The sequence below is a fragment of the Hyperoodon ampullatus genome (assembly GCF_949752795.1).
Source record: "Hyperoodon ampullatus genome assembly, chromosome: 1".
Lineage (NCBI taxonomy): Eukaryota > Metazoa > Chordata > Mammalia > Artiodactyla > Ziphiidae > Hyperoodon > Hyperoodon ampullatus.
In genome coordinates this window covers 22150120-22175641 of record NC_136914.1, presented here as the reverse complement: position 1 = coordinate 22175641, position 25522 = coordinate 22150120, and the positions used below count along the sequence as shown (strand labels likewise).

Genomic DNA, 25522 nt, shown 5'->3' with positions numbered 1-25522 from the left:
GATTACCTCCTTAGTTGTAAAATTACCAAAAGAAATAACACAAAAATTTGGAAGTGTTTCCTTTCCTACTGTGAATTTGTTTGCTTAAAAGGTTGTCCCATATTTAACTCACATAAGTGGTATATAAGAAAGTTTGCTTCCTCATATGTTTGCTGATAAATATTAACATTCTTTTTCATCCTTGCCAATCCAATGAGCTATAAATAACTCATCTTTTTAAAATTTGTATTTCCCAAAGGTATACTCAGAGAACAAAAATAAATAATTCACTCTTAATGTTTGGTATTGAACTTTGTCCTTTTAAAATTTAAGCATTAAAGATTATGATTTTAATGATTGTTATTTCTTCTGATAAATATTTATCTTTTAACTGATTATGTGAGTCACAAATGTGCAGGAAAAAAAGAAAGGACACATTTTCCTTCTATTAAATTTGAATGTGTCTTAATTTTGTATTCTGTACGGTAGGTTTTTTCAAAATATTGTCTTTGATTCTGTATTGAATATTCGCCCTGAGGACTTTGGCCTACTGATTGAAAGTTTTAACCCCTCTAATAGAATTATGATGCATACCCCAAATAGAAAGAACATTCAGGGAGAATCTCAGAAGTCCATACTCTTCTCAAGACTGAGGCCTCCACTGAGGATTTCCAGAAGTATGGCATAGCATTCCATCACTTCTCACTAAGTACTGATAACCCCACATCTGTATGTCAGTGAATCCCATCAGTTCTACCTTCAAAAAATACCCAGAATCCAATTACTTCTCATCAAATCCATTTTACTACATAGCTCACTGGCTTATTGCAAAGGATTCCTAATTGCTCTCTAGCTTCTGTCCTTGCCCCTCTAGTCTCTTGTCAATAGCAACTATCAACTGTCTCGAAAACTGTTAGAACATAGCAGATCACAACCCCCTCTGCTCAGAGCCCATCAGGCTGCCCACCTCAGTTGAAGTAAGAGCTGAAGTCATCACAGAGGCTTAAAGATACTGTTTAAGCTCCACCAGACACACGCCCATTACCTCTCAGACATTGCCTATCTGACCCTAGCTCCCACAGTTCCCACCACACTACTTTCCCTTCTGTCTCTCAGTCATGTCAGCGAGATTCCTGCCTGACACATCTGCACTTACTCTCTCTTCAGTCTGAAGTGTTCTTTCTGCAGAAGCTCTTCCTAACTGAAGGTACAGCCCTTTCTCATATGCTCTTTGTTCTCCTTATTTGTTTAATTTCCCCCCCACAATTCTTATCATCATATGACGTAACATATATATTACTTATTTTGTTTCTTGTCCATCACTCCCATTAGAACGCAGGTCTAGCAGGATAGAGATGTTTGTTTATTGTTTGCTTTGTTCACTATGGTATTCATAGCATGTGCCTGGCATTAACACTTGAATGACTGAATAAATATCTGAATTTCTGCTATTTTCCTGTAATAATATTATTTTTGATGGATATACCACTAGCCCTAAACATCCCAAGTTTAATTTTAAATGGCTTTTCATTGAATTCTGATATTTAATTAGCTTCAGTTTACATTTATTAAATGTTTTTATATGCTGACATAGACTGTCATATCATAAAGCTCTTCTGACATTTATTAACATTACTGTTCTTGACAACATTTTTACAGGAATATGACTGTATCAACCAGAGAGTTTGTAAACATCATCATCATTTTGAAGTCAAATTTAACCAAGTTCTTCAGTTAAATATTTTATAGACTTCTGACATTTGGTAGAGCTAGTCACTCCTCTCAGCTGTAACATGCTGTAGCTCAAAACACATTCGTGATAGTTTTCCTTGACATAACTGCATTTACAAAGTACTCTGCACTGGTAAACTTTTGACAATATTTATGGAATAGAGTTGACTCTTGCATGTGGCTGTGCCCTTGTAAGATTCACTTGGGTGTTAAATTTAGCAAAATAATGAAGACTTGGACCAAACACACAGAAAATATTATCCAGCACTCATATTCAGAAAGCAAACCAAAAGCCTAGTAGTTCTAAGTTTGTATGCGGTAACCCTGTGGTCTATAAGAATCTTAGCCTCCTAAAAATGTATTTTCAAATGCATGCTAGGGAAAACCAATAAATGAGAACTAATGTACTTAGGATTGCTGTGACTGCCTGTTGTCCTTGATGACCTTGTACTCCCAGTTACAGCATCTTATTCAGATTCTCGCGAAAACAAAATGAACATCTTTTTTTTGTTTTGCCACCCTCCATTAAGTCACTAAAATGTAGCCATTTCATGATCATAAAGGAATGTACAAAAGCGAACATTTTATTGTGAAAATGAACTTTCTCGCATACTAATAGCTTTAACTTTATGTTCAATTTAAAGTATTTTTTTCACTTAAATAATTGCTTACAAAATAGGAATCAGAAATAATATGTAAGATATGGCTTTAGGAAGTTAGAATGACTAAATATTTTTGTTTACTTCTATCATTTATAATTTGAATCTTATTGTCTGATAAAAATATTTAAGCAAAGATTTTAAAAGGTAAGTTTAGTGCAACGTTTTCTAAGTCTTTGTTGCTCCATAAAATCCTTCTGCAGGAGCCCTTTTAAAAATGTTTTCATTGCATATCCCTGTGACGAGCTTTTCTTCTCTCTATGCAACTCAGATATTTTTGCTTTTATAACACCTAGATTGTTTATTCCTCCCTTGATGTTCCTCATTTTTGTTTTCCTATCCTGGTGTTTTGATATCTTTTTAATAACAACCTCCATACCTTTTGCCTTTTTTAACTTGTAGTAGTTTCTAATATTCGTACATGGTCTATAAAAATAGCGAGGCTTTTCCAAGGACAATGATAGCCATTAATTCTGCATATATCGCAGTGGAATGTGTCATCCCCAAGCAAAATATAAGCTCACACTGTGCATGAAGACAGTTCTTGTTTGCTTCAGCCAGGAGCATAGTTTATGGGGAAAAAATTTTTAAACAGGTCACTAAGAAATATTCTCATTCTCTCGTTAATGTCTTTGAGCCACATATGTGAGTAGAATCGTAAGGAATTTCCAGTGACTCATTCCTAGTTTTGGCCATCCTCGCATTCTGTGAAGTCACGCATATTGAAACCTCTAAACAGCCCTTAGTAAAGCCTTGACAGTAGAGCTTGTTGCTTGCACCTATCAAAAATGTCAGATGCTTTTTCCAAACTCTATCACTAGCAAACAATATTGAATACTTATTAAATATGGGAATTAGCTACAAAATCTGCAAGTTGCCGTGTTGTAAATCAACTAAGCAATTAGCGTGAGATTTTTTTAAGTGACTGAATACAAATTCAGGATTATGAAGTTATTATCTAATAACCCAACAAGTGATGTGAATAAATCCTTGCTAATATGAAAATTATCAACCACTGAAACACTTTTCTATAAGCAGGTCTATGGATCCTCATGCTAATGCACTTAGTGTGATAAACTACAGGCATTCTGTGAAAGCTTCATTTATTCCAGTTGCTGAGGATTGTGTTTAGAGAATCTGTCATCCAAATGATCAGCAAATCAAAGTCTGCAATTTGTTTTCATTTAATAGGCAGACAGGTTTTCACCAGTTTAGATTCAGTCCTATTAATACTCTTTGAAACTAATTGCTGGGAAATGAATTTTAAAGGCAGGATTTTATAATTTCTCTTTTTCTTCCTCCGGTCCCTATAATAGAAGACAGAAAGCCACCTGTACACACTTTTAAAATATATGTTAAATAGGCACAGGCCATAATCTCCTGTCATCTGTATGGTTGCAAAGGACCCTTAGTCCTCCCTCTGCCACATCCATTCTACACTCTTCTCTCAAAATTACTTTCTGATTATGCTATTTCCCTTCCATAAAGCTCTAGTTCCCTGCCAAATAAGACAGTAACCTTAATATGGTTTCAACACCCTCCATTATCTACTCCCACTTAACAAACTTTTCTTTATTTTTGTTTATATTACAATATAACACCCATACAGAAAAAAGTTTAAACCATTAATTCATTAAAAGTAAAGTAATATCCAAGTAACCACTGCCCAGAACAAAAACACCAGAATATTGTCATTACCGCAAGAGCCATCTTTCCTTGTGTATCTTTCTGATCATACCCTCTCCAGCATCCCAGGGCCAACCACCCAGAGCTGATTACTTCCTTGATTTTCTTTATAGTGTCTCCACTATTGTACCCTTAAATACATAGTAATTTTACCTGTTTTTGAATGTTACAAAAATGGAACCAAACTGTTTTCTTGGAGTATTGCTTTTTCACTCAACATGATTCTTGTAAACATTCATTTGTGTTACTGTGTATCGCTCTGCTTTCTTCAATTTTAAACTGTTTAATATTACATTACATCAATATACCACAATATATTTACTTTTCCATGTTGACAGACATTTGGATTTTTAGATTATTTCCAGATTTGGTCTATTACAGACAATGCTGCTGTAAACGTTCTTGGGCATATATCTTGGTGCCCAAGATTCTCTAGTGTTCATGCCCAAGGAGTGAAATTGCTAGGCCATAGCTGTCCATATCTTCATACTAGATAAATGTGTATGTAACTCTCAAAACCAGGCAAAATTAACTGCATATAAGGATTTTCGATCTCTACTAGATATGTAAAATGTTTTTCAAAGTGGTTGTGCAAATTTAAACATCCAGCAAAGGTTATGATAGCCCCGACTTCCTCATATCCTGAACAGTATTTGTATTATCATACTACATTTCTTTCTGCTTCTCATCTCTTACCCCTTCTTTTTGGATTTTCTATTTGTTTATTCCTTTGTACCCTGGATATTAGTTCTGACCTATAACAGGTCACTAATTCTCTCTTCATCTGTTTCTAATCTGCTGATAAACTTAGTCAGATAGTTGTTAACTTTGGTCATTGTCTTTTCTAATTCTTACATTTCTGTTTAGTTCTTTTCAAATTCTACAATGATACTTCCTTTAGTTTCCAATTTTCTGCCAAAAAAGTTTTCCCCTTATTTCCTTAAAAATAGTAAACATAATTTTTATAATATGCATCTGAAAATTTTAGTAACTGAGTCCTTGAAAGATCTGTTTCTGTTACATATTACTTCTGCTGGTTCTATATATGAAATATAACTTCCTGTTACGTGGTGTCTTTGACTTTTGCTGTGGACATTGTATTCAACCAATTGTTTGAAGGGATAATGTAAGACCTAAAATGAAAATACTTACTTCCTAGAGGATTGTGGGTTTTTTATTTTTCCTTCCTGTCAGGAATCTGGAGTCTATCAGTCTCACACCACCTTCAACTGCATTAAAATATGAAACAAATTATGGCATTTTAGATTTTAATCCATACATTGAAAATTTTGAGGTCCAAAAAGATAATATTGAAGTAAGTTGAGTTATGACAATGCCTCCTCTCTCTAACTTACTGTGTGACTTTGAGTTGAAACTTCTGTTTCTAGTTTTTCTTATCTGTTAAAATAGTACATGGCTTGTAACCCCCAAAATGGTGATTTTCCTTTTTTTACAGTTTCCTTTCTATTTCTCTTATATTCTGTTTGTACCAGTTATGCTGCAGGTTGCTTGAGTTTTGCTTTATGTTTTTTGAGTACATAGATTTTCCAATACTAGGTTATGATTATTTTGAAAGTGGCGTCCATGACTTTTTACCGTATCTCTCACTATATTGAGTGTAGTAATTTGATGCAGTAACTGCTTAATGCATGTTAAATGGATAAGTCAATGAATGAATAAATTTTGGAAATAGGTGCATTGATAAAAGTGATTAAACCAAGCTCAGTATTGCCGTAGAGAAGGAACAAGTATCTTTTCTATTATAGGTCCCAGAGCTTCAGTCTAATTTCTGTTGCTATGTTTACCTGTCCAATATATTGGCTGATTGTCCTCATAAAACACAAGTGGTCTGAGGTAGGATTTATGCATAGTGATCCAAATGTGTAATAGAGCTTAAAAACAAAGCTTAAAAACATTGATCTAGAAGAGAAGTGATAAGATGTAATAAAAGTTTATTTAGGATGTACAATTTAAAAAGCATGTTCATCAATAATTCATCAACAGTCTTTAAAACAACCTTTAGTATAAGCATTTTTATTCTGTAACTTTAATCATGTGTAGCTGATGTTGCTAGAAGCAGATTTTGACAACAAACTTCTGAAAGGGATCCATTTGCCTAGGGATTTACTTATAAAGTTGGAATTAAAAAGTCATTTCTAGGGGGAAATTCAGCATATTAAGCAAATATAACGTAGTCTAACATATTAAACAATTGTTCTAAAGATAATCAAAATGAAAAAGAATCACTATTTCATATGAAAGCATACATTTGGCTATTATTTTTGCCACATAGAGCAGTTAGCTCTGCATTATAATTAATTAGTCTTCTTAATTTTTTAAGTGTCACCTTAAAGAGTGGTTTTCCATATCCTGGTGATTAAATTGCTGCTGTACCTAAGAGACTTCTTAGATTTTAAAGACCATGGATAAATAAAGAATACATATGGTCCAAAATTATTGGTAGAGGAACCAGTCAAATAATAAGATTTTTCATGAAGCATCTTTCCATTGGTTTGTCAGTGGATAGATGTTCAAAATATAGAAATGAATGAAATGTGTGTAAGGAAATAATTACATGCTCTCTGTTGCCAGCATGTACAACATGATATAAACAATCAATGCCCAATTAATTCTAGAATCTCCTGATCTTATTTACATGCTTTCTGAATATGATCTTTATTTTGGAATTTCTTTAACCCATTCTGAATCTAATAACTTCATGACTCACTTCAGAGTATTTGTGCAATGCATAGTCATTAGCTAGGTCTGTGTCTTGTCCAGACAACCAAATGGACAGAAGCAAATTTTGCCATATTTGCGGGAAGTTTATATTTGGAATCAAGAAGATGTTCTGTATTTTATATATTGTATTAAAGGATTTGTTGAATTTTTACTTTTCACTCATTTGATATCATTGAGATTAAAGTCAGTATTGTTAGAAATTTTCATTCATTCTCAAAACCTCTCATCTATTGATCTATCAATCTGTCATTATTCATTAGCATCAAATACTGCTAAAACAGGAAAAAAAATCAGGAGCTTAACAACAAGAAATTGAAATTTTAAATTTTTCTTATATTCTAGAACCCTAGAGAGTCAGTCAGTCTTCTATAGCATTTCAAGTGCCAAGGACATAGACTTCTTCTGTCTTATTTCTCTATTATGTGTGATCTAAGATAGTTACCAGAGCTTCCAGCCAATACGTGTTCATAAGCAGAAAGGACAGAAGAACAGTTGCACAAAGCACCCTGCCTACATCACATTTGTCAGAATTGGTCACATGGTCTCATGTTGCCTGAAGGGAGACTGTGGATTTTCTTTATTCTCAGTAGTGCTAAAATGAAAATAGATACATATAATTAAGGACAAAGAGGAGAACACTACTGGGAAACAAACAGCAGTCACATCCTTCATCTAACTATTTATTTACTGATTTATTTTACTATAAGATAAGATATAAATGGTTAAACAAGACCAAATTTTTTAAAAAAATAATACCAGTAGTTTAGAAAACTAAGATTTTTTAAAAATTACAAATAACACAATAGTTATTGTGTTATTGTAACACAATATTATTGTAACACAATATTGTAATAACTATTTGTAATAACTATCAACATAGTTATAGATGAGCATTTGATCTCCTGAGTATCCAAAGTGAAATGGGATAGCTAAATAATTATTTACATTTTCATTATTTTAAAAAAGGCATTACTGAAGCAAAATGAAGCTCTCTTGGCTCTGAACAATTTAAAACTTTATCTCATGAGAAAACTGAATGTTATGGTGGACAATATTCCTATAATAGATGAAGTGATTTTATAAGGTGCCTACTTAGTGTCTTTGAGTAAGAGCCAAAAGCAAAGTATTATTTTACCACTCAATAAAGGCTATTTTGTGAGTCCCTAAGGAAAAATGATCCAAGGATAAAATCCTTGGGTATTCTGGCTTAGACCCAGGATAGATTTTAACCTGCCCACAGGACTGGGTGTATATACACACTATGGATGGTTATCTGTAAATATTACTGTTGCTGAAAGATTCCTGAACAAGTTTAGGAAATTAAGAAATAGATTATCTGAGTTTCTGTAGTCTGCCAGCATGTGTCAAACCAATTTACCACTCTTAACACCAGGTGTTCTAAAAAGTGAAAGGGGACTATTTGTTAACTGTAAGAGGACAACAATGCAAAAAGATGAAAGAGGTGGAAATTGAAACCAATTAACTGAATTTACTAACTTACACAAATTACCCAAAAAGTAAGTGAATTTCTCATAACAGTAGTAAAGAAATTACTTTTGCAATGAAATGTGTGTTTATATCCAAGTTTCAGAATTACTTAGCAAATAACTCCCAGTAAATGTGATGTTATAAATTTTAGCTAAATTATATGTTCTTAGAAGTTTTTGGTCATTTCAAAAAATTCTATGTAGTTTATATCTGTTAAAATATTATTTTACATATTTTAACATAAATAAACAATAACTGCCTGAGGAGAGAAACAAATTCATGGTCTCCCAAATATGGTTTTATTATTGATGACTCTTAGGTTGGTCCCAAGACGGCAAGAAACATGAATTCATGGTTCCTGAAGTTTTATAATCACTTTCATCTAATTTTTGATATGGTAATAATAAAATGAGAGCTGATAAGAAACTGGGTGATTAATCATTGTTTGATAAAGTGATGCATTAATAACACATAAGTTATATTTCTAAGTTATTCTCTCACAGTGTAAAACCAATTTTTAGACTGTTTGTGAGCAAAACTCTTTGAAGAATTAATCTTTGCTTTAAGAGAGCAATATCGATTGACATCAAGGATTTCTCTTATTTCCATGTAGGAAGAACCTTTTGTAATGGTCTCTGAAAATGTCCTGGGTAAGCCAAAGAAATACCAAGGCTTCTCCATTGATGTTTTGGATGCCTTATCTAACTACCTGGGTTTTAACTATGAAATTTATGTTGCACCGGATCACAAGTATGGAAGCCCACAAGAAGATGGGACATGGAATGGCTTGGTGGGAGAACTAGTGTTTAAGGTAAGAATTTATTTGTTTGTTTGTTTGTTTATCACATATCTAAAGGTTGACTATAACCCTTAGAAGCTAATTTCATATAAAATAAGTGTAAGGCAAAGCATTAGGTGGTGGTGTTGAATCAAATCTCACCAATACTGTTTCATGAACTTTGTGGAAAGAAAAACTGATGACAGTATAAAGCTAAATTTTAAGATATTTCCTATAATAGAAAAGTATTTACTGCAGGTATTTACCTTTGCCAAAGTTATACTCCAGACATTTTGTCAGGATATGGTACATGATGAAGTCACAATGCCTTTTCCAAACACAGTTCATGTCCTTGTGTTCTTTTAAAAATGTAATTTCAAAAAATAAACAAATAAGATCCTGATCACTTAGGAACTGTCATTTAGTTTTGGTATCTAAATAAGGTAAATCTATTCTTACTTCTATTTTACTCATTGTTCTTGCAATTCTCAGAGAAGTATTTAAACTTCTCTATTACTTTATCTCCATTTCTGTCAGTCTTTGCTTCATTTTTTGGAAGCTCTATTATTAGGAGCATACACATTTTTAATCATCATGTCTTCCTGATGAGTTGTTGAACAGTCATGTTTAGGTCTATAATTTACTATTTGATTTCTGTGTATCTCATTTTTTCCCTCTGTTCCTTCTTTTCTTGCCTTCCTTTGGGTTAATTGAATTTTTTTAGTGTTTGATTTTATTTCCCTCTTAGCTTTTTAGTTGTATTTCTCTGTATTTTTGTTTGTCTATGGTTAGTCTAGAAATAGTAATGTGCATTCTTAACTTATCACATTCTATGTAGATTAATATCATACCACATCACATTAAAAAAAGTAATAAACATACAATATAATTCCATTTATATGTACTATATCCTTTGTGTTATTATGGTCATGTATTTATATTTATGAACTCCAAAGTAAAATGTCATGGTTTTTGATTTAAACAATCAGTTGACTTTCAAAGGTATAAAGGGGTGGGGGGAAAGACAGTTTTTTCTGATATTTAACTATTTATCTATTTTCTCTTTCTGTGTTTTTTTATTCCTTTCTACATATATGAGCTTCTGGCTGGTATCATTTAGTTCAGCCTAAAGAACTTCCTTTACAATGTATTGAAGTGCAGTCCTACAAGTGGCATATACTCTCAACTTTAGTTTACCTTAAAATTTCTTTGTTTATCCTCAGTTTTAATAATATTATTAGCAAATAACAAACTCTGAGTTGACAAGTTTATTTTTCCTCGGTACTTTTTGTCTTAGTGTTTTCAAGTGACACTGCTGATTCTGATTTATGTTTGACAAGAGCACTGCGAGTCTCAGTCACTTATAATCAAAATATATTTTTCCTCATACTTTTTTATTATCTAAGAAGAAAATTATAGATGAAATATTATCATTCCTAAAATCAAGCCTGATGATTTTAAAGCAAGAGCAACTTTTTATTTCAAAAATCAAAATAAAATTATCATTCAACAATTTTTCATACACTAATAAATGTTTTTATTATTATTTCACAGTATAATTGATACATAAGATTATATTAGTTTCAGGCGTACAACATAATGATTTGATATACGTATATATTGCAAAATGATTGCCACAATAAGTCTAGTTAACATTCATTACCATACATAATGTTTTTTTTTAATGTTCATGACTTTAAATATGCCATTCTATTGTCTTTTGCCAAATATTGTTTCTGATGAGAAGTTAGCCATCATTTGTACTTTTGCTCCTTTTTTATAGTGTAGGGGTGGCCGTTTTTTAATTCTCTTTTCATTTTTGATGTTTTGATGTTTAGCTATGATTTTCTTTGTATTTATCTCTGTTAGGGGTTCACTGAGCTTCTGGGATATGTTTCACTAAATTTAATAAATCTTGACAATTATTTATACAAATATTTTTTTTCCACCGTCTTCTCTTTCTCCTCTGTACTTGAGGCTCAGAAAACATTCAAGTTAGACCTTTTTAATGTTGTCTCTAAGTCACTGAGGTCTTGTTTCATCATAGTATTTTACTCTCTGATCTTTAGATTGGATAATTTATCGTGATCTGTTTTCAGGTTATTGATTCTTTCTTTGCCATCTCCAACTTCTGTTAAGTTCATTCAGTAACTTTTTTATTCTAGGTAGCTAGAATCATTCTTATGCATGTATTGGTTAGGAGTCAACCAAGGATTTGAGGGAAGTTTATACATAGATTTTTGGGCTTATTTCTCTGTGGCTCCCTCCTTTATGTGAGTCCTCTTTTGATTTCTGCACAGTCTGGCTGCCTCAAACACCATCCTCTGATGCATTAAGCTAATAAGACTCTGACTTTCTGCTTGAGCTCTAGCTACCCGTTGTTGCCTAACTGAGGTGGGTCCTCAGTGAATGAGCCATATGAAAGTAGATCTCACCCAAAGCAGTTACCATCTTTAAAGGGTTGAGTACTCTTCAATTTATGCCTTTCAGCTGATATGCAATTTGTTCAATGTGTGTTTTTTAAAAATTTCATCCAGAATTTACAATTGTTACTCTTTGTTGGGTTAACCCAATAAAAAATTATTCCACCATTCCCAGAACTGGAATTATTTCTGGAATACTGAAAAGTTTTCAGAAAGCTAAAGGATCTAAGTTGTTTCTAAGAGATGTAGAAGAGAAAAAAAATAAGAGGTTTTGAAGACAGTGATAGGAAAAATAATAAAGCTGTTTTTCATATCCTTTAAAACTTTACTAACGTCAGTTTATTTAATAAACCCATTACATATGGAATTTTATTTGCAAAAGGTTAATAGAAATATTTTAATAGGCTAACAGGAATCATCAATCCTTATCTCTCTTACAAAAACTATGACTATTTATCTTATATTCCTTTATTATAAACCCACAAAACAAGCGTTCTGTCTTTGTATTTCTGAGGGTTCCTGCCTGAACTGAACCCAAATAAGCAATTATATTAAAATAAAGATAAACAATAGGAAAAGGCATTATACAAGTTTATTCTATAGATATAGTAGATAAAAATCCTTAAGAATTATCATGCTAACAATCTTCACTTACTAAATGCAAGTTAAAAGTAACAAGCATTATAATTAAGCTAATGTTGGTGCTGCTTTTAATTTAGTTGTGTGCTTGCTCCAGTTAGTTAGATTTTTGAGATTTGCTTCCTCACCTATGAAATGAGGAATACAAGTATGTTAGTGGGAAGATCACTTCCAACTATAATTTTTAAAAAACACTTTAAGAATTTATTGCATAAAAACCGCACACAAGCAATTGTATGTTGTTCTTCATAAACAATTTGTTTTTATTTGCATGTAAGAGTATATCATTATTGTATGATAACGTAAAGTTCAGCAGGGTCCTTTTACATAGCAAAAATTCAGGCTTAGAGAAGCTGACTGACAAATGTATGATTTTTTAGCTGGAAAAATATAAAGCTATTTATTACAACTAGATTTTATTTTCTTCAAGGAGATATTTAGCCATTCTGACTAGGCTTTAAGAAATACTTTTTAAGCAGGTAAAAGTGGAGAAGCTTACATAAGAGTTTGTTGGAGCAGGTAGAGACAGGGGAAGAAAACTGAGAGAATGTAACTAATGAGAACATGCTCTATAGCACAGGGTACTCTTACTTAATGCACTGTAGTAACCTAAATGGGAAGGAAGTCCAAAAGGGAGGGACTTTTGCTGTACAGTAGAAACTAGCACAACTTTGTAAGGCAACTATACTCCAATAAAAATTAATTTAAAAAAAAGAAAAGAAAACAAACTTATGGTAACCAAAGAGGAGAGGTGGGGGGGGGGGAGAATAAATTAGGAGGTTAGGATTAACATATACACACTACTATATATAAAATAATCAACAAGGACCTTCTGTATAGCACAGGGAACTCTAGTCAATATTATACAATAACCTATATGGGAAAAGAATCTGAAAAAGAATGGATATATGTATATGTATAACTGAATTACTTTGCTGTCCACCTGAAACTAACACAACATTGTAAATCAACTATACCCCAATATAAAATAAAAATTAAATTTAAAAAATGAAAGCAACAAGAAGATAACATTTTCAGAAGGAATGGGCAGTCACTGTATTCTATTACTAACAGAGATGTATGCTCTAATTTTCAGCAACTTAAAATGTCAATTCAAGTATACAAATAGTAATGCAGTAAAATATCATAAAGTAATTTAGATTATCCAACAAAAATCATCATTAAAATTTTATCAGGATTATTTACCCCTGTAAAGCAAAATAACACTATTGAAACGGCATAATAATGTAATGACAGAGTTCCAGAAAAGTGAGCTTATTATTGTTATATATATTTTACTAGTATAGACATTTTTCATGAATCTAAGTATATTTAAAATAGCAGTAAATATTGCTATTGAATACCTCTATACATGTCATAAGACTTCTAAAATTAACAAGACTGTCTGCCTTCCTAAGGGGAAACCAAAATTAAAAGAACATTTTCTAGAGTATTTGTCATGATGATTATGGAAAAACACATTAAAAACGAGTCAGAGAGGGAACATGGGAAGTATCAGAGGCTTAAAAATAATGGAATAAGTTACATGGAAACTATCAATAGCTGCATGTATATAAAATTTTAAATCGTCAATAAATCAAAAACAATAATAACTAAATTAAATTTCAAATGATACGCTGGAAAATATTTGCAAAAGTATGATGCATTGTTAGCCTCACTGCTTCACTGCTTCACCTACATGAAGAAGTATAAAATCCATAAGAAAATACTAAGATCCCCATAGGTAAAGCTATAAAAGATATGAACTAGACTTTCAAAAGAAGAAACTGATAGATAATAGAAATCTAAAAGGAAATCTAGCGTAGTGGAGTAGGGCAATTAATAAAGTAAAAATATTAAGTAGATGAAATATGAAAGTTTAGTGCTTTTATAAGGAAAGAGCTAAAACTTTGTGTTATATTACTTGGAATTCGTTTATATGCTGTGTTTTATAATAAAAAATAAAATATCATTTGAATTAGAAGCACATATTTCAGTCAGCAATATACTTGACAGCAGTGACAAGAAAGGTACCATGGGGAATTAAAAAAAACATAGTTTGAAATGGACCAAATAATAATTATTAGCACTTATGTAGAGCTTACTATTGCCAAAGCACTCACACAACCCTACGAGCTAGGTAGTACTATTATCCCAATAGTGTGGATGATGAAACAGAGTTAGGGAGCTAAAGTAACTTGCCCATGGTCACTTAGCCATGTTGTGGAGAATTCATGATTCAAACCCAGGCAGTGTGGATCCAGAGTCCAAGTACTTATCCCCCTTAACCAGTTAACAGAGAGGAACAGAGTTCTAGTGTAAGTTTAGTCTTAAAAGCATTTTAATAAACCAAATTACAGACAGTGAGGAAAATAATACTCAGAAACAGTTCAACACAGGTTTTAAGACCTGCAAATTCAAAGAAGTTTCAGATGGAGTTTGGTTGAATATGAATTGAGGATAAAAAAATAAGATTACATAGAGAAGGATTGGGGGAGTGACAAAAAACATTTGCATCTTTAAACTTCTCAAAAAATCTCACTTTTTATCTCAAAAACCTGTTCTTCTTTTCCTTTTTTTAAAAAAATTAAAGCTCCTTAGAAAGGCATCCATTTTTTTCTGAAGTCTATGTTTCAATCCCTACATTTTGTCATACTCCATATAGATCGCATTCAGCTTCAATCTGCTTTGGCTGGCCTTACTCACTTCATCTTCCTATATTTTCAACCCCAGCTAAACTCATCCTTTGTCCCATAAGGCTTTCAAACTATTCCCATTTTTTGATAATTCTGTCTTCTGGATGCATCTGTTTCACTTTTCAAATGACCCTTTGGGGGGGGAAAGGGATATATATATATGGAGAGAGAGAGAGAGACTGACCTCTTCCCTTTTCTTTCCATAGTCCCTCTTTTGGAACCAGAGGGCTGAGGTTGCGTTTACTTTATTTTGTGTGCCAGGCAGAACGCCCTATATTCATCCTTTCATTCCCCATGTGTTTCTGAATGCATGGTATGTTCTGGGCACTGTGCCTAGCATCACAGATACAAAGGAATGGAAGACATCATTCCTGCCTTCAGAGATCTCACAGTGTACAAGGAAGACAAATGTGCAAATAAATCATTAAAACACAGTGTGATCAATGCCATAGGGTAATGCATACAGGGTGCCTTGGCAACGAAAGGGTGGAGTGGCAGCCTCTGCCTGAGGAGTTGAAAAGATTTCACATAAGAGGAGAAATTTGAGCTACGTCTTGAGGATGAGTAGGAGTGTGAGAAGCAACAGTAGGGATAATTATAAAAGCATGCTTGCCATGCTAAAGAGCTTGGACTTTATCACTTAGCCAGTGATAATTATAAAAGGTTTTTACATAAGAGAAAAGTGGGATTTAATTTATGTTTAAGAAAGATAACTGAGGTAAGGCCAAGGATGCATTGGAGTGAAGAAGGGAAAAGATAAATGTCTTTTTCAACAATCTATAGAGGAAAAAAGGGTGTCTAAACTTAACAGCAATAGGAGATTAGCCCCAAAAACTGATTTTGAGAAAGCAATCAATATTCCAAGAGAAAATGACTAGAACTTGGTAAGTTGGAGGAGAAGAGAAAGGACATGTTGAGATTTAGTGAGAAATTTAGCAGAGGACCATGAGCAGATGGACACTCAATGACAGAGATAGGGAATATAGAAGGAGAACAGATTAGAAAAGAGCCACAGAGATACAGAACTTGGCTCTAGACATTTTAATTTTAGGATGGCTGAAGAACATCCAGATGGAATTGTCTAGAAACAATTAGTAAATGCACCTGGAACCCATGTGGATGATGTCTAGAGCTAAAAAAAAAAAAAGAAAAAAAAAAAGAAAAAAAAAGTTTAAGAAATATGGGTATTCCTCTTTCTAGAAGATGATTGTCATTCCGTGTAGCGCAATGTGCCACTACAAGTTTTTTCATTCCAAGTCTTTGGACTTCATAACATTACAATTGTTTTTTCATCATTTCCAACATTCCATAAATATTTGTCAAGGACAAAGAAAAGGAATGTGGATCTTTATTCTTCTCATATAAATAACTTTGTACACATGACTTCCGGCTTTCATATATAAAGGAGAAGAAACTAGCTCCCTTGTATGGCAGCTCCAAAACTAAAAGATTGTTGCACATATAAGGGGGTTGAATATATTTTGTAAAACTCTGATGCATTTGTGTTTCTGTGCTGTTCTAAAGATTAGTTTTTACTTATATTAATTAAAGATATAGAAACTATATATTCAATCATGTTAAATGGGACACAACTTGGGGATTTTCCTTAATCTTATTTTTCATCAGCTTCTCACACTCATAGTATGCTGCTCAAATTTTTTTGTGTGCAATATGAACATTTGAACATTTCAGTCAGGTACTGAGCCAGAAAAGGTAATTGAAGGTTTTAGAAAACTTATGTGCTTAGAAAATATTTTGTTTCCTTGAAATATTAATAATTTATAGCTGAAAATAGGATCAAGATTTGTTTCAGGCCGCTTGATCACTGGTTCGTAAATTTAGGAAGCGTTTGATTAACAAGTTGATGAAAGCATTTAGTGGGTACAGGAATAGTTTAAATACTTGAGATTAAAGGCTTTCCACAAACCCCTTTCTAAGAAAGTTTAGCTTAGAAATCTTAGAATGCTTTCTAAGGAAGTTTAGAGCTGTGGTACCTGTTTTGATCAGAAAGGTAGTTTCTCTTTGCTCTAGTAGTTTTATGGTTTGTACTAGTTTTTTTGTTTCTGTTGTCATTTGTTTAAAAAAATGTTAAAATTGTAAATCATGTCTAATCATTCTGAACTGTAAAACTTCTACTGTATCTTTATTTTAAGGAAAAATGAGAATAAAATTATCCTGTTGGTCCTAAAAAAAAAAAAAGGAAAGAAAGAAAGAAAGAAAAAGAAATATAGGTATTCCTCTCACCTCCATTATAAAAACTAAATTGGGAGTATTGAATTAACATGAAGATCATGCACAAAATGGTACGTGAGCCTGGACAAGGAGAACTGGTGTTATTACTTTTGCTTCTAAGAAAGACAGAAAATGCTAGAGGGAAGAGAGAGCTCACTTGGGAGGAGGGTTTAGAGGACCTGAGAATGTGGTGAGCTGACCTCTTTCCCATCCGCACTGGAGAGGAGTGACAGGGGCAGTCCGGAAGGCATCAGGCATAAAGATAGGCCCATAAAATTGGATGTATCTGTGTTACAAGTTGCAGGAGACACAGTGGTTAACATCATTCTCATCTCAATTTTTTAAGAAGTCAGGGTTGGGATGATTCCTTTGGCCTAGAGAAGACAGAGGTGGTTAGCTAGGACAAAGGCCAGAAGCTGCCTCTTGAACAAGCCACCCCCTGGATCAGGGAAAGGCAATGTATGAGGAGCCACGCTTGTGGATGAAAAGGGTCCTCAGTTGGATGCCTGAAGATCATCAAGTATGCCCCACAGTTACACACACAAAAACCCATATATATTTCCATTATATCTTTCCATGGCTGCAAACCAGCCTTGAAAATATCTGTATCCACCAATGAAACTTCACTCACCAGAGAATTGCTCCCCACACACACCTGCCCAGTGATAAATGCTAACAAGCCTTGTGAAACGAAAAGGTAGTTTTCCAAAGGGAATCAATAAAATGTGTAAAGGGAAAAGAAGTCCTCATAGAGACTTTAAATTAGACACTAAGACTTTAATTCTTTAAATTAGATTGAACAAGTATTAATGGACTGATTGAATATCCCAGAGTATGTCAGCTGTAGTCGGGCAAGAAGTTGAAGAAGTACATGTGGTTATAAGAATGCATGTTTGTATGTCTGAATAGTGAGTGTTCAAAAATAATCCACTGGATATGCATATTGGAAGGAGCTGGATCACAGATGTGGGAAGTAACACAAACTGTGTGTATGTAAGAAGAAGAGAAAAAAATGACCCAAAATATTTGTTGTTGATAAGAAAAGATTTTAACACTAGTGAAGGAGAAGGATAAAAAGAGATCTGTGAAAGGAAGTAAATTATGTAGATGCAAATGACTTAGGGAATGGTTGTAGAAGCAATTTTCTAAATTTGCAGGTAATATTGAATTGGCAGACATTGCAAACAGTAAGGAGGAATTCAATCAGATAAAGGACTTGAATCATTAAGTACTTGGTCTAATAGATGGCAAGCACAGGTAAGTGGTGAATAATAAGTCTTGAATCAAAGCTAAAGAACAGTGAGTGAATATTTGCCAAAGGGAATGATGCTGTCCAGGAATGGCTTTAAGGTTTAAAGAAACTTATAGGCTAGGACAAACAAAAATTCAGTAAAATATGTGTAGAATTAAAAAGATTTGGGGGCTTCCCTGGTGGCGCAGTGGTTGAGAGTCCGCCTGCCGATGCAGGGGACTCGGGTTCGTGCCCCGGTCCGGGAAGATCCCACGTGCCGCGGAGCGGCTGGGCCCGTGAGCCATGGCCACTGGGCCTGCGCGTCCGGAGCCTGTGCTCCGCAACAGGGGAGGCCACAGCAGTGAGAGGCCCATGTACTGCAAAAAAAAAAAAAAAAAAAAAAAAAGATTTGGTGGGCTATAGGATATAAATTAAGAGACTACTGCATCAATCAAAGCCAAGGTGATATAAAGACTGGTGCTATGATGAGAAAATCTCATAACTTGAGGATATACAAATCCTGAAATCCACTGTTGGCTATTGAATTGCCATCTATTACCTAGATTTTCATCTATCTCCGGTCATGGTTTGGAGATAAAATTAAAGAGGAAGATAACTTCCAGGCATAAAAGAGAGTGCAGATTTGGGTGAGACCATTCTAAATAACTTTTAAAGAGCATTTCAACCATGAGAGTCTATATGATTCTATGGACATAATCTTAGGGAATTGTTTAGATTGATTGGTCATTTTTATTGAGGATGCTTATTCCATAAAATAATGGTCTATGTTAGTCTGGAAATTATAAACATAGAGAAATATACCACAAATGAAAGAGGATAATAATTTATATGGTCTAGGAAGGTAGTTGATATGATAGAGAATGCATTCCTTCTTTCCCTGTGTTTTTGCAAAGTTGAGAACTTTATTAAATAAGAAGTTTAACTTCAATATTGAAGAGAAATAGAAAACATCCTTTACACAACATTAAAGCCATATTTGGAATCTTTAGATAGTCACTCACATGAATATACCAACCCTATTGAGGAATTTGTTCTAAATTCACATACTAATATCAGAATGAATATTTCACTCTGATATAGAAAGTAGAGGCATGTCTTGAGAGGTATTTCTGTGTTTACTCTTTTTTTTTTTTTTTTTTTTTTTTGCAGTACGTGGGCCTCTCACTGTTGTGGCCTCTCCCGTTGCGGAGCACAGGCTCTGGACATGCAGGCTCAGCAGCCACGGCTCACAGGCCCAGCCGCTCCGCGGCATGTGGGATCTTCCCGGACTGGGGCACGAACCCGTGTCCCCTGCATCGGCAGGCGGACTCTCAACCACTGCGCCACCACGGAAGCCCTGTGTTTACTCTTGACTGCCATTTGGATACTTCAGATTTTAATTGTTTTAAGTCTTAATGATTCTGCGTTTTCTCTTTGTAATTTGTATAAATTTGTGTAATTTTATAGTGACAGGCTTTAAAACAAGTAAAGATTTCCCTGATTAAAAAACAAGCAGGGCTTCCCTGATGGCACAGTGGTTACGAATCCGCCTGCCATTTCAGGGGACACGGGTTCAAGCCCTGGTCCAGGAAGATCCCACATGCCACGGAGCAGCTAAGCCCCTGCGCCACAACTACTGAGCTTGTGCTCTAGAGCCCATTGCCACAATTACTGAGCCCCCGTGCCACAACTACTGAAGCCCGCATGCCTAGAGACCGTGCTCTGCAACAAGAGAAGCCACCACAATGAGAAGCCCAGGCACCACAACAAAGAGTAGTCCCTGCTCTCAGCAACTAGAGAAAGCCCGTGTGCAGCAACAAAGACCCAAAGCAGCCAAAAATTAAATAAATAAATAAATAAATAAATAAATAAATAAATAAATAAAACAACGAGGGGCTTCCCTGGTGGTGCAGTGGTTGAGAGTCCGCCTGCCGATGCAGGGGACACGGGTTCGTGCCCCGGTCCGGGAGGATCCCACATGCCGCGGAGCAGCTGGGCCCGTGAGCCATGGCCGCTGAGCCTGCGCATCCGGAGCCTGTGCTCCGCAACTGGAGAGGCCACAACAGTGAGAGGCCCGTGTACCGCAAAAAACAACAACAACAACAACAACAACAAGCAAACACCCGAGCACATCACAAGACTCAACTGTATCAAGGGAGGAGGTGACTACAGAGGCTCCAGATACATGCGTGAGGACATCTAATGTATCTCTTACTCATTTTATATTTCACTTAATGCCACACAGAATTACTAGGAGAACAGCCTTTACAGATTCACTTCTCATAGAGACAAACTGTTTCTGGGAGCTAGTTCTTTCTCATTTACAGAGAATGTACATTTTCCCCCCTGCAGAGCTCTGAAAACATCTTTAATAGCAGTCTTAAGTGAATCCTAGAATGATTGAAAAGGTTACTGTAATGAAAATAAAAATTCACTCAATTTTGGTCATTATCCTTGGTGTGCATTTTACTGAAATGTGGATTTACAGTTTGGGCATTTCAGGCAGTGATTGCTTCCATATGCTCTGTTCACAAGCAGCCTGAAGATGACTTTTCAGAAAGTTAAAAAAAGTCTCTCTACATGACTGAAAAACTCTTTCTGATGGCCCTTTTCTTTGAAAATGGTAGCATTCCTCTTGGGAATTGTAGAAATGCTATTATTTTTAAATCCCTTTTAATGCTGCAGGATAATGCCTGAACCACTGCAATTTATGAATAACTTGTAACTTACTTCCCACTCGACATTCAACAAGCATTTATTGGGGCCTAATTTGTAGCTGGCATTGTAGGGAATACATAAAATGGAGAACACAGAGTTATTTTTCTCCAAAAGCTAAGTAGGAAGGAGGAGAGAGAGAGATCCAACACATACCCAACACTTTTTTTTACTATCTACACTTCAACTTCTGATGAACTTATCCAGTGTCAAGGATTTAATTGTAATCTATAAGTAGACAACTTTTAATTTGTTCTTCAGCCCTGACATCTCATCTGAATTGCAGACTTACAGTTCTTGCTACTACTCAGCATTTCCTCTTAGATACCTAATAGGCACCTCAAATGTAACGTGTTGAAAACTGAATTCCTGATTTCACCACCACCCTGTCACAGTGTATGGCAACTCTAGTCTTCAAGTTACTCAGTCCAAAACCTTTGTTACCCTTGACTTCTTTTTTCTGTTATATGTCATACACTGTGCATCAACAATTTTTTTTTTTTTTTTTTTTTTGCGGTACGCGGGCCTCTCACTGTTGTGGCCTCTCCTGTTGCGGAGCACAGGCTCTGGATGCACAGGCTCAGCGGCCATGGCTCACGGGCCCAGCTGCTCCGCGGCATGTGGGATCTTCCCGGACCGGGGCACGAACCCGTGTCCCCTGCATCGGTAGGCAGACTCTCAACCACTGCGCCACCAGGCAAGCCCCATGCATCAACAATTTTTTCTGGCTATAAATTTGAAATATATCCTAAATATGATCACTTCTTACACTTCACTACTAACCACTGGTGCAAACCACTATTTCATCTCCTTAGGACTATTTCCATGGCCTCTTAACTACCCACCAGGCTACAGCTTTTTCCTTCTGTAATCATTTTCAATAGAGTGGTGAAAATGACTATTTTAAAATATCAGTCAGATCATACCACCCCTCGCTAAAACCCTGCAATGGTTTTCCCCATTATTCAATGTGAGAATTATTCAAATTCTTAGAGTTGCCTATAATGCCTTCTGTGCTCATTCATACACATATACATGCACCATCATGTCTGTTAATCTCTTCTTCCTAACTACTTCCCCAGTATGCGTATTGTTCAGGGTCAAATCGGAAGTCAGAAAAATAAGAGTCAGAATTTAAAACCACATACATGCCAAAAGAAAAAAATGGAGCTATGAATAATTGCTGGGTAAGTAATTAGGAGAAAGAGATAATACAGAAACCATAAAAGCAAAAGTTTGTCAGATGTAGCAAGTACAGTATGGTGGGCATGGCCAACTCCACAATTTGTTCACCTATAACCTTTGGCAAGCTACTCACTTTCTCTGAACCTCAGATTGTCCTCTCTACAAGGAGGATAGTGATACCCTTGTACAGGGTTGTACAGCTAGCATATGTGGAGGTTCAACTCACCTATGTGAGCCGAAAACATTAAAATCTAGACTACTAAAGTCAGAGGACCTGGCTGATAGCTTGATATGGAAAAAACCTTTAAAGTCAATGACTTCCTCACAATGACAGAGACTTCTTAAAGCAGTAGACAGCCTTAAAATCTAATCCTTTCCTTCCAAAATTTAGGGTTATATAAAAACACCTATCCCTCTTACCACATAGCAAAGAGCAAGTAAGTCAACAGACCTGTTTTGGAAATCTACTGTGGGCAAAGCAGTGTGAAAAATATTTAGGGGGATAGAACACTATGAACATAAAGCCCCTGCTTCAAGAAGTTTATAACTGAGAAGATAAAATAGATATTTATGGTATAAGTACTATACGAGAGATGCAGAAAAACAGAGAAATGAGGGGTAAAGCTCCGGGGGAGGAGGAATGTCATGAACTCAGGTAAAAATTATATATACACACATATATATGTGCATATATATATATATATATATATATATATATACGCTATGTATGTATACAGATATATAGAAACAGAGAGGGAGACTTGTGAAAACTAAACTATTTCTAGAGGGACTTTAAAATTATATCATTATGTGAATGTGCATGGTGCGGGCAGGATTTTGAGAGAGAGAGTTAGAAGTGATGCATGTTGTTTCTGGGAAGAGGCTTAGAAATAAGACTAATAATGACGACATAAAAACTAAACTAATAATATTGTTTTGTCACTATGGTGTTGTCAGAGGCAAAACATCTGTTGCAATAATGAAAAGTATTAATTTCTAGAAATAGTGTGGTGAGCTCCAAGAAACAGTTTTTGATTGAATATAATCCAAATAGCAAGATCAAAATCTATTGCTTATAAGGGGGCAAGAAAAAGGAAACGTTCTAAAAACTCTTTAAGGGAGAATGATTAAATTTATCAGAGTACCGTCATAATCATAATCATATTGCATACCTACCATCTGCTATTTACGTGCTGAAATTTCAAAGGTGACAAAAATAGCTGTTGCTTTAAATTCTGTGCACACTTTAGAAAGATTGAATAGCTCTGTGTGTGTGTTACTCAGATATTATATAATATTATTTAAAGTTTGATCAAATATTGGAAAAAATATATAGGCATATGTATCGATATATGTAAAAATAGAAAAGAATGTAGAAGGACATGCATCAATCTTGAAACAGTGGCTATATGTGAAGGTGTGGAAAAGACTGCTGATTGTCCTTACATATCTGTTCCCTCCTTTCTTAGTAACATAGCTCCTGAATTATAGCCAAATACTGACTGTCCACCATGTACATTTCTTGGCTTCTCTCCTGATGTAGTATGGTCATGGGACTAAGTTCTAACCAATGAGAAGTGTCAGTCCTGTGACTAAGTTTTAACCAATGAGAAGTGTCATGAGAATTAAAAAGAAGTGTCATTAGAAGCTTCTGGAAATGTTCTTAAAGGGAGGATTTTTGTTCTTATTCTGATCCTCCTCTTTCCTCCTCGCTGGAATGTCAGTAGAATGGCTGTAGCTTAAACAGCCATCTTAAACCATGAGCTGGAAGCTTTGTACTGAGCAGAGCAAAACAAGAGAATATGAGCTGATTTCTAACTCTGGAAGCTTTATCAGCCCAGGACTGTCAGCCATGAGACTCTTTCTATATTGACATTTAATCCAGTGATATTTTGAGCATTTCTTTCATTTGTAAGAAGAAAATAGGATGGTTTTATATAATTTGACTATTTAAAATCTAAAATGTATTTGTATATTGCTTTTACAGTTTAATGTTTAAATTTATTTATTTTTCATCTCAGTTTTGCTTTTCTTTGTTTTATAGATGGAAAACTTACTAGCCAGTGCTGAAACATATGTTTTTCTATTATGTTTTGTTTTCACATTGGCCCGTCTTCTATGTTGAGCTAAATGGACTCATATGATTCAATTACCTGACAAATTTACAGTTAGAAAATTTCTTTTCTCACATTTTAACAGCTAAAACTTGGAAAATGTTTAACTTACAAATAAGTACCTTACAACGATATTCACCGACTTCTCATGTTTGAGCCCTGCCAAAAATATTTCTCTTCTTATGTCTCTACTGAGTCTGGAAGACATTTTTACAAGTTATTCCACTACTGAAATTTTAGGAATTTTTGAGACTTCTCTCCACTTAAGATGTTGAATCAAACATAAGCATCTACCTCCTCCTTTTTAGACCTCAAGTGATATAACCGTACAACAATAGAGGAAAATTTAATATATTACTCTAAATTAAGGTAGTGTGCCTTCCATGAACCAGAGTTGTCAGATTTCAGGAAAGCACACTCCTAAGAAATTGTAGCTTTATCAGAGGACCCCAGAAAAATTCCATTAATTATCATATTGGATGTAAGTATCCAATTCCAACAGAGATAACATTGGAGTCCCAAACGAGATTGCAAGTCTATGGGTGAGAAGAGAGGGCAGGGAAGGCATAAGTGACTTCATAAGAAAGAAGAAAAGGAAGCAGAGAACATGCATGAAGAGAGCCAAAATAACCTTCAGAAAGAGAAAGTTTAATACCAAGTGTTAATTTGCAGAACACAAATCTGGAACTTGGTAATCCACAAGACTGTCTAAGGGGAAGGGACTTAAAAGTGTGCCAGGATAGTATCCTCAGGAAAGCATTACTTCTGGAGCATCAAGAGAAATTAGAGAATATATGTGCTCCTTGGAGATGTGGTAGTGAAGGTTGAGGTCAGTAAAAGAGCAAAATTAAAAATTCTGTAGAAACTAAGCAGAAACAACACATACCAACCTGCTGCCACCCACCCCCAAACATCCTCCATTGAAGAAAGCAATGTTACTACACTGACAGAAGGAAGTACTGTTGAACAAGGAATCTTATCTACAGTTATCCAGGAATAGAAAAATAATTGGACATGTTCTATTCAAAACTAAGAATTAAAGAAAGTATGTCAATATATTTTAAAAGTTGATCAACATTTCTCCTCACACAGACAACCACAGAGCAAAATAAAATTGTAACATAACACTTCAAACTGAATTAAATGTCTCAAACAAACATTTGAAATGTTTTAAGAAGAAAATCTAACAGAATCACAAATTCAGAAGCTAATCATTTAACTGGC

At 34.7% G+C, this 25522-nt stretch overlaps 1 protein-coding gene across 3 annotated transcripts in view; it reads left to right on the top strand.

Annotated features, from left to right (window-relative positions):
- Positions 1-25522, top strand: part of GRID2 (glutamate ionotropic receptor delta type subunit 2) — a gene marked incomplete at both ends in the record, with an annotated part of 1386303 nt that overhangs the window by 1035345 nt on the left and 325436 nt on the right. For all 3 annotated transcript variants that reach the window (XM_079709016.1, XM_079709017.1, XM_079709015.1), the window contains one exon: positions 8899-9096. In XM_079709016.1, coding sequence (XP_079565142.1) covers positions 8899-9096 — 198 coding nt within the window. The remainder of the gene's footprint in view (positions 1-8898; positions 9097-25522) is intronic.